At 43.9% G+C, this 13,253-nt stretch overlaps 1 protein-coding gene across 3 annotated transcripts in view; it reads left to right on the top strand.

Annotated features, from left to right (window-relative positions):
- Nucleotides 1-13,253, top strand: part of MXI1 (MAX interactor 1, dimerization protein) — a 51,430-nt gene that overhangs the window by 24,581 nt on the left and 13,596 nt on the right. For all 3 annotated transcript variants that reach the window (XM_052676821.1, XM_052676823.1, XM_052676822.1), the window contains exon 3: nucleotides 1,001-1,030. In XM_052676821.1, the coding sequence (XP_052532781.1) occupies nucleotides 1,001-1,030 (30 nt within the window). The remainder of the gene's footprint in view (nucleotides 1-1,000; nucleotides 1,031-13,253) is intronic.

Below are 13,253 nucleotides of genomic sequence, written 5' to 3'. Positions count from 1 at the left end.
TTTTAAGGTGACCTTCTGTTAAAGGGAAATGCTGGGTAAATGGCTATTTTAAATAATCCTCAACAACTTCACCTAGGTTTCTAATAACACCATTAGATTAGAAATCCTGAAAGGCTTTAAGTTTAGGTATTTTTGATTAGGTTTGTTTTTGTTACTCTTGCAGTCATCACAGACAGGAGAACGGACTTGCTTGTTTCCCTTTTGTTTCTACTTGGTCTCAGTTTCAAGCTGTGAGCTGTAAATGGGGAAGTTGTAAGCAGGTATACAGACCAAGCCTCCTCCTTTGTCAAATGGTCTCAGTGCCACTTGTAGGGTCACTCACTTTGCTGCAAGCCACTGCTGGGACAGTGCTGTTTGTGTCCCAGAGGGGTTTCCAAGCATCCTAAAAGTACCACTCAGCACTGCTGATGTTTGCAAACATGGTGCTGCTGGTCATCCTATTTCATGCCCAAATGCTGACCATATCTGGAGTTCTACTAAGCTTGATAAATCCAGCATGTGACTGCTGAAGGTCTCCGGGGTTGTCCTTACAGAGCCAGTGCTGCTGGAAGGTCCCCAAGTATTTAATGTGCATAAATGAACGCACCACTAGCTCCTGTGTTAGCAGATGATGGCAGTATTTTTACAGGGTAGATAGGGACACTGAACAAAGATATGCCCTGGACTGAGCTGGTAGCAGAGGCAGAATAATTTGGAAATGGCTGTTTCTGGACCTCTATTCTAATCACTGCTTTTCTATGGAATTTTGTGTGCTTTTTAGTCTCTTGGCTGCATTTTGTAGCACCAGACTTGTACATATCAGGTAAATATAGACTTAGGAGGGGAGGAATCTTGTCAGCAGGGAGTGAGGCTGGGGGGTGATACCTATGGGCTTTAATGTAGGAGGCTGTTTGGCTTTATTGCTGAGATACACCACTGGGGATGCGTACAGCTTTCAGAGATTGAATTCTCAGCACCGTAGTTCAAAGGTGGCTAATCCAAATTTTTGTTTATCTTCCAGGTCTACGCACAACGAACTAGAAAAGAACCGGTAAGTAGCTAATGAGCCAAATTCTAAGAAATGAAGCCTGGTGAGTGCAGTGTGCTTTAACCTTACCATGCAGGTGTTGTTTGATCTGCTTAGGCGGCTGTGAATGACCACCGTGCATCACGTAGTTCTAAAACTGAGAGGAAGACACAGAAAGATCTGAAAAAGAAGCCTTGTTTTTATTTCTTTTTGCTATCTGAAAAGGCAAGAAGTGACCCAGTTTTGTGACTAATCTGTATGCAGAGTAAATACTGTTCCTCTCCTGACACAGTGAAATCTGATTGGGGCACTTTCCATACATGAGGTTGCTACGGGATCAGGTTTCTTGGGCCCAGGGTAATACGTGTTACCATGAAGTGAAGGGCAGAGCCCATTTGCTCTGCACCCTCTCCCTCCCGCCCCTCTGCTGGGCTGTGATAATCTCTGCAGCACAGAAGCAAATGCCATTGTCCAGAGGCTCTGAGGTCTGGTGAGCAGCGAGCCTGTGGAGAGTCTTTCCTCTAACCTGTTTTAGGATTGAGCCTGTTTATCCTTGAATCTGGAGTTTTAGCAAAGCTTGCACTTCTGGTACTTGGCCAGCTCTGCTATATGACTCAACCCTTTTGTAACAGGAGTTAAAGTAAGATAAATACCATTGAGACAAGGGGAGTTAATTCACACACAGATCAGATTATCGCCTTCCATTCAGGATGCTATAGTTAAGGTTGTGTCAGGGTTTCCATTATAAACTTACGGTGGCTTTTCTGAGGGATTTGTAGGGGGGGGAGTGTTTGTGTTTTTTTGTGGCTGTTGGAACAAAGGCAGTGTTCTGGCCAGCTGCTCCTGTGAAGAAGCCCCCAGGGTGGGAAAGCTGAGTTTAAATTACTTGATTGCCTCTTCTTTCCTTTTAGCAGCCCTCATATGATGGGATGGGGACATTAGAAGGATGGCCAGCTGTGCATTTCAATTCAGGCAGGATCTTCCCATATAGCATCAAGAGAGTTGGAGCTGAGTACTCTATATACCATGTTGCCCTCTGTTTCCCATGCATTTGGGCCTTCTAAGCAGCAGTGTCGCATGGTGTGGGTGATTTCTCCCTGACTGTGGTTGTACCTCCTACAGGAGGTAGCCTACAGAGTTGTCATGGCCCTGCCTTTCCAGGGTGATGCAGGGAGATTTTCTTTTCAGTTATGTTGCTTTCCCTTGAGCCTTGACCTCTCTGATCTCAGGTAGGGTTCTGCTAAAACGTGTTGGCCCGTGGATTTTCCAGTGCTCTCTGCAGCTTTATTCACCAGCAAAAGAAGGAAAATGGGTTGTACCCAGAATGGAGGTTCCTTTTTCTCCATGGCAACAGTAAACCGTCACTAATTTTCAGTGTACTTATTTGCATATCTAATTGTTACAGCAAATGCTGCTTGCCCTGAGCGCAGCTTTAGAGTTGTCCCCATCTTTGCTTGTACCACCCCGGTCTTCTCACATAGGCCCAGTCTGTGTGGAACTGTGACCATCTTTTTCTGTTCTCACACTTGCGGGGCAGGCAGTGAGCTTCAAACTCTGTGGGTGAGATCTCTTAATACCGATGTGTGCAGCTGATCAGGCTGTAGCATGGGCAAACTTAGCCAGACCCCAAAGTGGCTGTATTGGGTTTGCAGTGTTTGTTATCAACAGTTGGGCAGTGAGTTTTGTACTGGAAACATTTATTTTCAAACTCCATGGCAGTGTTTTCCCAGTCAGTGAGATTGCTTCCCAGTTAGATTTTCACTGTTTTATTTGCAGCATTCTTAAGTTTGTCAGTGTCCCCAGACTTAACTGTGGCAAAAATAAAAGCCCAGATACTAATGGCTTTGTGACTGGCAGGTGCTCATTTTCCCTATTATTTGAGATTATTCCTTCTGAGGCTCACTGTTATCTCCATTATTGACACACTGTAATTTTCAAAATTGTCCACTATTAGGTCTCTGACTCTGTTTTTTTTTCCCCCCCTCCTGTCTGTGAACAGCAGCCGCCTTCTACTCAGTTAAGTTGTGATTTAACCCCTTCAACAATTAGTTTCTTTCAAGCAGTAGCAGGAGATGAGTGCAAAACCACAATTCTCTCCTATTCCTTTCTGAATAAGCAATTATAACTTAGTCTCGGTTCTGCAGAGCTATGGAGTTTCAGTGCATCAGGTTGAAGGATCGTCTAACTCCTGCTGTCCAAAAGTAACTAAAAATATGCTTTCAAAAACTAAAGCAATGTCTTAAGCTGCCCCTTAAGTATGGAAACATTTCATAAGCACTGGAGTGGTTTTGCTAAGGAGGTGCTTGATTTGGTGCCGAATGCTCACTGTAATACTGAAGTGACTTCTCTCTCTGCTCTGATATGTTACTGATTTTTGTTTTTTTCTTTTTTTTTTCTTTTTTTTTGTCTGAAGAGATTGCAGTGACGTTTATATAAGGGGCTTTGTTTGATTTATGAAAGATTGAAGTTAATTTATAGTTATTATCTGTCATTAATCCTCATGTTGGAAAATTGTTTGTGTTTTTTATTTAATGGGTATGTGTTACAGTTTCCCTTTGCCCAGGATGAGTCATAGCTTGCATTTAAGCACGAAGCCAGAATTGTGTTTCTTGTATGCTGCAAGGCATAACTAAAATAGTACTTCTTAGTATGTTAACATGCCTACCAAAAACTGATTCCTAAGCAATACCCCCATCTTTTTCTGAAAGAAAACACAGTAAAGCAAGTGAGTGAAATACAAACTCTAATAGTGTAATGTTTTCCCCAAAAGGTATAAAAAACAAACTTCAGGCTTAAGTTAATTTGTGTGTGCATGTGTCTTATAGCAGAATGAACTGCTGCTTGTGAACGTTTCAGACCCAAGCCAGTTTTGGAAGGATGTGGTCAGTGTGGTGCGAGGAGAAGGTGCGCAGCACAGAGTGGCTTTCCTGCTCTTCTGTGAAGTGGCAGTTCTGGTAGACCAACGTGGGGATGCCTGTCAGACAAGTTGCATCTCCTGGTGGAATGAGAGATGTCTACAGAGCTATTGATCAGATTGTTTTGTTTTGTTTTTAAGTCTTTCTATATATTCTAGATTGACCTATTTGTTTTAGTGATGATTGCAATATAATATAGTAGAAAGAAGTGAAACAAACCTGAGTAACTGGGCGAGGAACAAGTTATTGGGGGAGATTTTGCTTCTGGTAACAATAATGTAGCTCAAAAGATAGATCTGAGGATGGAAAGAGACATTGGGACAACCACTGAATTCAGATATATCAGGGATTTGGTCTCTGCAAGAGGTAACTTGTTTAAAACAAAAAATGAGCAAAGTGAAGATCTACTTCTAAGTCAAGATGAAATGTTGTGAGCTTATTGAGAAAGCATAAAGTAAAGTGCTGTAAGATCCTCTCTTTTGAGATGATCAGAAACAAAGCAAAGAAGACACGTGCAGCAGTGATCAAGTACTGTAGTTTTTAAACTTTCTGACTCTCATCTGGATCTTCCTTCTGTGATTCCCCCACACATTCTCATTTTAAACATGAGACAGACTGTTAAATGCAGAGGATTTCTCCAAGTTGGTCTCTCATGTAAAGCTGACAGTTATCCTATTTTACATAGTTCAGGTAGCAAATAAGATAAAGGAAAAACCTACTGAATTTTGGGGAGAAAACCATGACCTGGGTCAGTTTGCACTGAAACATGGGGCTTTCTGAGGCTCCCAGCAATGGTGCAATCTGATTCTCTTTCTGCAGAACAGGGGCTTGTTGAGTGTGTCTGTATCAGCAGGGGGGGGGAAGCGTTTAACTACAGAACACAGTGCACTGCTGCATTTAAATAGTTAGGGTATTAAATAGTGTGGATGTGCTGTCTAGGCTGGAAGATGGAGGGAAGGGAAATGCAAGTGTAGTGAATCCTCGTTGGCTCTGAGTAAACAGGGCTGATTGTGCTTTTGTTGTGCTATGTGTGCTTGCCAAGGCAATCTGATCAGTGTTTGTCTTGAAGTAACTAATCAAAGTGGTGTTGAATTCACTGCTATTTATCCAGGAGAGCTGGAACAAGAAACTAATCCAGTAAATTTCATTTGTTCTCTGGAGTGGTCTTTGTTTTCATGTTAGCATACATTGACGGTACATATTATTTTCCACATTTATAAAGCTTGGAACCTGTGATGTTCCCTGCAGTCAAAACATGGCCAACGCAGCTGAGCATGCATCTTTTTTTGACACATCCAAAGGTCGAAGCGTGCCACAATCCAATTTGCTCCTTGTGGGAACTGAGGCTAAGCCCTGCTGTCTCCATGGCCAGCACAGAACAAGAGCTGGAGGTAGCTAGCTGTCTTCAACTGCTGTTTGGATGACAGATGTATTCATTTTCAGCTGGGACCAACAATTTTCAGTGAGCTGAAAGATGTTCCTCTCTATTAAGAGATTGGTTTAACTTACACTACCATGCCTGTTTTTGTTTAACCTTCAGAGAGGGAAGTCTAGTTTGTGTAGTAAGGTTATCAGAGAGGTGTTGATCCTGCATACATTCAGGTTCAGTCGTGGTTGTTTAGTGTCACTTTGCCTTTTGCTACAGTGCTGTTACTTTCCTGCACTGCTTCAGGAACTCAGCAGTCAGATGCTGCGACTGGGATCTGATCTCTTTGACCCCCACACTTGTTCATGCAAAGTGTCCCCTTGTGCAAAAGCAATGTTTCAATTCACTTAGAGTCAAAACTCTGCAAAGGCTTTGTTTCACATTTGCTGAGCAGCAGAACATCTTGAACTGAGTAAAGCTGCTGAAAAGGGAAAGTTAGTTTCCATGCCAAAATTCAAAGGAAACAAAGCAATCTTCATGTTGTTGGAAGTTCTTCAGCACTGTTCGTATCAGAATTTCAAGTTTCAGTATTTGTTTGCTTACTTGGGTTTTTTTGTTGTTATTGTTGTTTAAAAAAAACAAAAAACAAAAAACAAAGCAATGCATTGAGGAGTCGATGCCTACATGGCTTCCTTTTTGCTCCCAGATCTTTCTGCTACCCCTATGAACCCAATAGCACATAGAGAAGGAAGAGGAAAAAGAACAATACTACTATTTTGAATAAACTATCTCAAAGCAAAATGTTTCAGCCATGTTGCACAGTAAAATCGCTGTTGTATGCCAGTTGTCACACAGTATCACAAACCCCATCTCAACTGGGATGTGTTACAGGGACACTTTCTGGTGTGTTCCCCCCCAGAGTATAGAAAGGAGTGTTAGCACAGTCTGTTTGGCCTTGGTTGGAATGGTTCGATGCTGAGAATTCATTTGTCCTTTTGTTTGCCAGAATGGAGACCCCACTCTCAGAAGAAGGATACTCTGACGGCAAGGCCTCCCTGCTTTTGCTGGCTGAGTTCTGGCATTCAGCATCCTGTACCTACAATCTCCAGAGCAGTGAATAAAAGAGGAATCAAGTAGTACTTTACAGGCTTCTTCCTGTTTCAGAGCTTCAGAAGGGGGTCTGGTCGCTTCTGTGGATGTGTAATAAAAGCAGTCAGATGTACTTAGAAGGTATCTAATTTGGAGGCTGTCATTGCCAGCTCTGGTTCTTCAATCTCTTCCCAAATATGCGTTCTTCACATTTTACTTGGGGCTGTTGCCACAGTTGTTGGGGTTTTTCTTCAGGCTGAACCGACTCTGTTTGTTTATGGATGTCCTCAAAAAATTAAGACCAGGCAAATCCACCCTGTAACCATTGAGCTTGAACCAGACCGAGTCTGGTCTTCAATAGTAAGTCAAGCATTCAGCTTTCTTGACTCAGTTTTCAGTCACATCAGGGTACCTTACTTGCCATATCTCTCCCAAATGTGCCTCTGGAGACTTTGCAGGTTTGTTGTTATTTTTTTAATTTTTTTTCTTCATGAGGTGCTGTTTGTTGAAGTGTTGAGAGCCAGAAATTCTGATACAACAACTTGTCTTGTTCAAGTGACTACTGCTGCTAATGGGCCTGAAAGCATTACTAGTGAATACCACTCAGGGACTTTTGTCCTCGAGAAGGTAAGGTAACAGGAATAGTTTTTGAGGCAGATTACATGTTGACTGTAAGTTTCAGTACTTTGTACGCTTGGGGTAGAAGCTAATGTTGCCCGCAGCTGTGCGTATGTGATGATCTGTATCTGTTTCTGATGCATGTGTTTAAGGTACTCTAGCAACATATCCCATGCAGCCCAGTGATAAGCAAAGGAAAGCTTGGTGTGGAATAGGAAATGTAGGCAGGAAACTTTCATATTCTCCTGTTGTGGATGTTACAGCATTGAGAATCTGTATCCTTTTATGATATTTCAATAAGGGGAGGCAAAGAGTTAGACACCTGCCTCTACTCCTTGCCCAAGGTTGGGACATGCTGAGTGATGCTGTCTGGCTGCCCTTGAGGCTCCTCCCGTTTGGAGGGAGCAGAGTGGCACAAGGTGAAGTACCTTTGCTGTTGCAGGAGAGTGGCAGTGCTCTGTGCTGTATGATTTAGCCCCTTGATTTGGGAGCAGGTGTGCAACAAACTTTCCCAGCCTTGCCTGGGAAATGAAAGCAAAGTGCTTTGCCTGGCTGTTGCTGTGGTTGTTGCCTGGCTGCGAACAGTGCTGAGCAGTTTGCATAGCTGTGGGCAAACAGACCAGGCAGGTTTCCTCCCAAAGAGCACATGAGACAACCATAAAACAATTAAATGGGCAGCGTGCAACAGAGGGTCAGGAATTCCCTCCCCTCCCATAAAACCACTGGATAATATAGACAGGACCAAGCCAGAACATAGCGATGGGGAGACACCATGGAGACCCAGGGGAATCATAACCTGCCTCCCTGTGTGTCTTGAGAGTTTGAATTTGTGTAGAAATACAGATTATATCTAGCACTCTCTGCTTGCTCTTTGGTAAATCCTTGCTGTGCCTTTGCAAAATGAGAGTATCCCCCTTCAGAAAGGTGGCATTTAACCTGCCAGATGCAGACTATCTCATAGAAAGTTTTGGGATTCCTCTGAGCTGGGAGGAATGCTGAGGATTTGCTGGATCTCAGCATGGTGGCATGAGTCAGGTCTTCTGCCCAATAGACCATCAAAAAAATTAATGGCTGTCTTTTGAGGGTACCCTTTATGTATACACTGCTGCTTAAGCATTGCTTTCCATTAGCTTTGTAATAAGATTTTCTGTCCCTCTTGCCTGTTAATTATTTACCTTTGAGAATGTGTTCAGAAAGCAGCATGCATGACTTAGAGAAAAGTGAAAAGCTTCTGCCAGATGCCTTTTGCACTTATTTTTTTGCCCAGGAGTTTGAGAACCAGAATTTTCAAGGTGAAGAAGGGATTGTTACGAATGGGGGATTTCACAGATGGGCATTGCAGAATTTGAGGCAGGAGAGGGAATGTAGCACTTGCATAGCAATCTTGTAGCTGCATGCAGAAGAAATTCTGCCCTTCAGGGGCTGAGGGAAAGGTGGACGCACAGCAGAAATTGATACAAAAAGCTCATGCACTGAAACCTCCAGCGGAAACAGGACTTGAGCTTGAAATGCAGGGTTACTTCAACAGAGTCTGTGAGTAGTATCAGTGAGTTCATGTGTGGTCCGTGCTGATAACGCTGTGTCTGATAGGGGTGTGGTTTTATCACGGCAGGTAGTAAACAGCTGCACACAACTTAGTCATGCTTATAAAGTGAAGTGCAGCCTGCTATCGCTGGGGCGACTGGTTGCTGAGCTAGGGTGGAATATTTAAAAGCATCTGAATCATTTAGAAGCACAGCTCTTAATGACCTTCAGATAAATACTTGCTCCTTTGCTTGGGTACCCAGTGCTCCCTTTGCTTGTCCCTGCAGTGCTATAGCTGTGCATGATCATTTAGAGAGCAGTGCCAAGGACTCCTGCACTCAATGCCTTGCTGTCCAGTTCAGAGCGTGATTCCCCAACGAAGAGAGAGTGTTGATGGGTGCCACCCTTGCATGTGAATAAGTGGATGTATTTTTAGAGGAAGGGCAAACATCTTTTTATAAGAGTAAAGGCTAGCAAAAACACATACCTATTAGAGGAGTATGTGGACAGCAGTGATGTCAGAATCTATTTTGGTGCTTCTGTGTGGGTAGAGTTCTCTCTGAGCAGCCCAGGAGAAAAAGGGAACAGAGCAGGAGGGCTCAGAGGTGAGATGAACCTTGAGGACCTTGGGATTGACCCCAGCTGTGAAGATTCTGGTTAGCCAGAGTGTCTCAGGACCTGAGTGCAGACAGCTGCCAACACTTCATCTGCAGCAGTGCTGCATTTCTTCTCTCTTTCTACTCAAATCTGGATTATGCAGGAAGGATTGCTCAGGCTCTCCATGACCTTGGAGGTTCAGGGTGGTATGTCCTGCATCTTATTCTCTCAGGAGGGACTTTCCAGTGCTACTTGAAGGCACAACTTCTCGAACACTTGGGTAATTCACTGTAACTTGTCAAGGCCGAAGCTGATTTCTTCGACAGGAAGGGTTCTATTCCTTCTCGGGGGGGGGGGGATTCTTCTGAGTTCTGAGAAGGGGAGCTGTGTAGCAGGAATTAGAGGTTAAAAAGAGATTGCTTTGTATCTTCCCTGTCTTTAATTCCCACCTACTTGGCCTTTCTCCTCAGGGCAGGTTGAGCTGTGCATTGCCCAGTCACAGTTTGCCCAGCTGTGTGGGAATCTTCCATACAGCTCAGAGAATGCCATTCATTAGCTACACTTCAGTAATGTCAGGAGGCCAAATGCAGGGTGAGTGCTCGCGCTTGCACAGATGCACCCAGTTTACGTGCAAGAGCACACAAAGAGCTTGCAGTTAAAATCTATGTGCCCATTTCTTTTTAAAAGGGGAAGGCAGAATCCCAGCTGTGTATACAGCGTGGTTTTTCCCTTTGATCTGTGTTTGTTTCCAGTGTTCTCATAGCCTGGATCCTGGCACTCCTCAGAGCTGGCTGCTCTTTTGCCTGCTTGCAGCTGCTGAACTGCATGCAGAGAAGCTAGCAGGGGTGGCTGCAGCATAGCTAGTTTCTGCCATTGACTGGGGGGATCTTTGCTCTTCTCTGTGCAATGAAAACTGCAGTAGGCAAGGAGGGGTGAGAGCAGTGAAGCTGAGACTATGCTGCCAGCATCTTTGAGGTCCCCCTGCTTCCTTCTGTTTCTCATCTAGCTTGGGACGTGCTGATGACCCACTGCTTGCTGTGACTTCTGCTTCCTGGCACCTCCCTCCTGTTTCCTGCTACCTGCTGTAGTGCACGTTTCTCTTCAGCTGATTCTTCCTCAGCCAAACCTGATCTGGAAAATTATAAGTCATAAATGCTGTCACAGCATCTGCAGAGCTTCTCGGTGTTTGCTTTCTCCTGTCCTATCCTCACCAACCTGTAGGGCAGGGATTTGATGCATGCTGGTACTGGAAACTTTGCCTTGCAGATGTCTCCTGGTTCTCTCTTTCCCTCTGGCTGCCTATTTGTGTACACATGGCATCACTGCCCCTTCCCAGCTGCACACAGCAGTGAGAGCTGCCATTGCAGAGTAAGTCTTGCTCTCTCACTAGAGCTGTAGCTCAGAGAGACAAAATTCCCCTTTGCTTTCCAGAGATTCAGAGCAGTGCCTCTGCAGCTGGCTCAGACCTGTGCCTAAAAGAGGAAGCTGCACCCTTCCAATTTACAGAGCATTTCACGACGTTGTCAGAGATGGGGTTGAGGCCTGCACAGTTCATCTGATGCCCCAGAGGAGAATAAGCTCCATCTAAATCCTTACCTGACAGATGCTTATCTAACGTGGTGCTAAAAGCTTCTGACAGCAAGGCTGCCTAGGGAAGCCAAATTGCGTCGATCAACTGCTGGTACCACTGGAAAGCTTTTCCTAACATTTAATTAAGAAAATGTTTTCAGCATTGTTCTAGGAATGAAAAAACACCTGAAATTGAGTGCCTCTGTGTTCAGTGGGAAGAGTCCTGGATGCTGAATATAGTCATCAGTTTTCACAGCAATAATAAATGCTAGATGCCAGAAGAGGAGTTCTGAGGAGATAAGGGAATATGGAAAAAACACCAGCATTCCTCTTCCCTTTTCCCAGTACACGTTTGCCACTTCCTCTACCCAGATGAGCAACTTTAATGCCAAAAGAAGTAGGAAAGTGCCTGGGAACGCTATGTCCCCAAAGCATATTCTGTGTAATACGACTCCCTAAGAAAAAATGCAGATACTGTTCTGGACAGCATGAACTCTTTTAAACTTTTGTTGGCTTGGAAAAGCAGCTTACAGGCTTGGTGTTCATTGGGAGAAGCACATATGGGGATGTATTTCAGTGAAGGGGTTAAGGGGGGAGAAGAGAAATCTGTGTTGTGCTGTACTTGTAGAAAGCATGCTAAGGCCCTCTGGAGGCTTGAGTTCCCTTGGAGTTTCATCAATGCAATTCTGGTGACGTTCTATGACTTTTAAATCCCAGCACCTGGGAGTGAGGTGCCTTCTGTCCCCACAGCGGATCCCAAGCATAAGGTAGTGCAACATCTGTATTTAAAACACAGGAAAGAACTGTTAGTTTTCTTTTTATGATCATGCGATGTCTGAAGCACTCTGATCTATTTATTTTATGGGGCCTAAGTCATAATCTGGGCATGTCAGATTAACAGCGGGACATGAGAAACTAGATGTTATAAAGAAATAAAAAGCTCTGTGACTGTTTGATTGCAAAGTCTGCAGTACAGCCTTCACCTCATAGTCCCGGTTCAGACTTGGCTGCTCCGAATTCTGTTGAAATTCCCTTTTAGGAATTCCTTGGGACAGCTGTAAGGGATTTTTTGCTGCATATGAGGGGTTATTGACACATTCTGAAAAACATGGCCATCTTGTGCTCTGGGTATTGCTGACTAGCAGAGAGAGCTGAATGAATTAGCTTTCCGAACTGTCTCCAAACGCCAGTGTCATTTCCAAGCTATGTGAGCACCTGAAAAACAAGAGTGGATTTAGCTTAGCAATGCCCCGTGAAGGAATTAGGCTTAGCTCCATTTTGTGGATGTGTGGTGCATGCTTCAGTTCCTTGAGGGATTTACCTGAGGTCACGCAGGCTGGCTGTACACAGCTCTCCCAACTCTCACTTCAGCATCTTGCCTGCTACAAAGCCTTCCTTGAATGTGGGGAGGGCTGAAATGTTGGCCCCTTTTTGCTGCTGCTTTACCCTTCATGAGAATGCGTGCAGGTTCTGCAGGCTCCTGGTTGGCATAGCACTGGGCAGAGTGAACAGTTTGTGCTTCTTGAGATGCCTTTTGCTTCTCGAGAGGCAGCCCACTGCTGCCTCTTCCCAGGTGAATGGTTGGTAGAAAATCCTGTTAGTTGTTTCTGGTTTTCTTTGTGTTTTGGTTTGGTTTTGTTTTTTTTTTTCTTCCAATTGTTATTTTTTAAAACTAGTGGGTTGGGTTTTGTTGTTGTTTTGTTTGTGGTTTTTTTTTTGTTTTTTTTTTTTTTTTAAAGAAAAGAGTGATCTTAGGATGGGACAACATGTAGGAAATATCTGACCATAAAGCTCTAATTAATGCTTCAATTCATGAGGCCCTGTGAGGGTCATTAGCTCTACAAAACAACAAGGAATGTTGATGAGGTTGCAATGATAATGCAGTGCTTTTGCAGGTATTTCTGTAAGCTTGTGTGGCTGTATTTTTAATGTTGGCCTGGTAGTTGAGCAAATGGAAACCAGTTCCCCCAACACCAGAGGACTGGGTGTTCTTCCTCCTCTTTTCTTTTCTTTTTTTTTTTTAATTTTTTCCCCTTTTCCTTTCCAAAACAAACCACAAACCTTCCAGTGTTTGATTTGTTCCCAGGTGGGATCCTAACTTTTCCTGCTGGGAGAACACAGGGTGAGCAAGTGCCAGGCAGTAATCCTCCCACAAATGTTAGTTTACTCATCTGCAGCTGTTCTCGGATTGGGGGAATAATAGCTATATCTGTTTGTGGCATTGCTGAGCAAGGCAGGGGTCTTGTTGATCTTCTCCAGCTAGGATTGCACTAGGAAGAATGTCTTGCATATAACAGAGTGACTGAGCTTCTGGAAGCATTCGGAGTTTTGTAGTTGAGCTGAAAAAAACACTGGAGCAATTTTTGTTTCTTACAGATGTACTCTGTTTTACTGCTTGCCCAAGGAAATAGTTTTCAAGTGGCCAGCTTTGTGCTTCTTCCTTGTTTGAGATTTGAGCAGTCCTGCATACTTTTGCTTTCAGACATGCCCAGAGAAGAGAAAGAAAATGCAAGGAAGGTGTCAGAGGTAGTAAAGGGAAAGGGCAGGGTGCAGGTTTAGTTTGGTTTTG

The sequence above is a fragment of the Tympanuchus pallidicinctus genome, unplaced genomic scaffold (assembly GCF_026119805.1).
Source record: "Tympanuchus pallidicinctus isolate F22 unplaced genomic scaffold, pur_lepc_1.0 scaffold16, whole genome shotgun sequence".
In the NCBI taxonomy this organism is placed as follows: Eukaryota; Metazoa; Chordata; class Aves; order Galliformes; family Phasianidae; genus Tympanuchus; species Tympanuchus pallidicinctus.
This window is presented reverse-complemented; position numbering and strand designations above follow the sequence as displayed.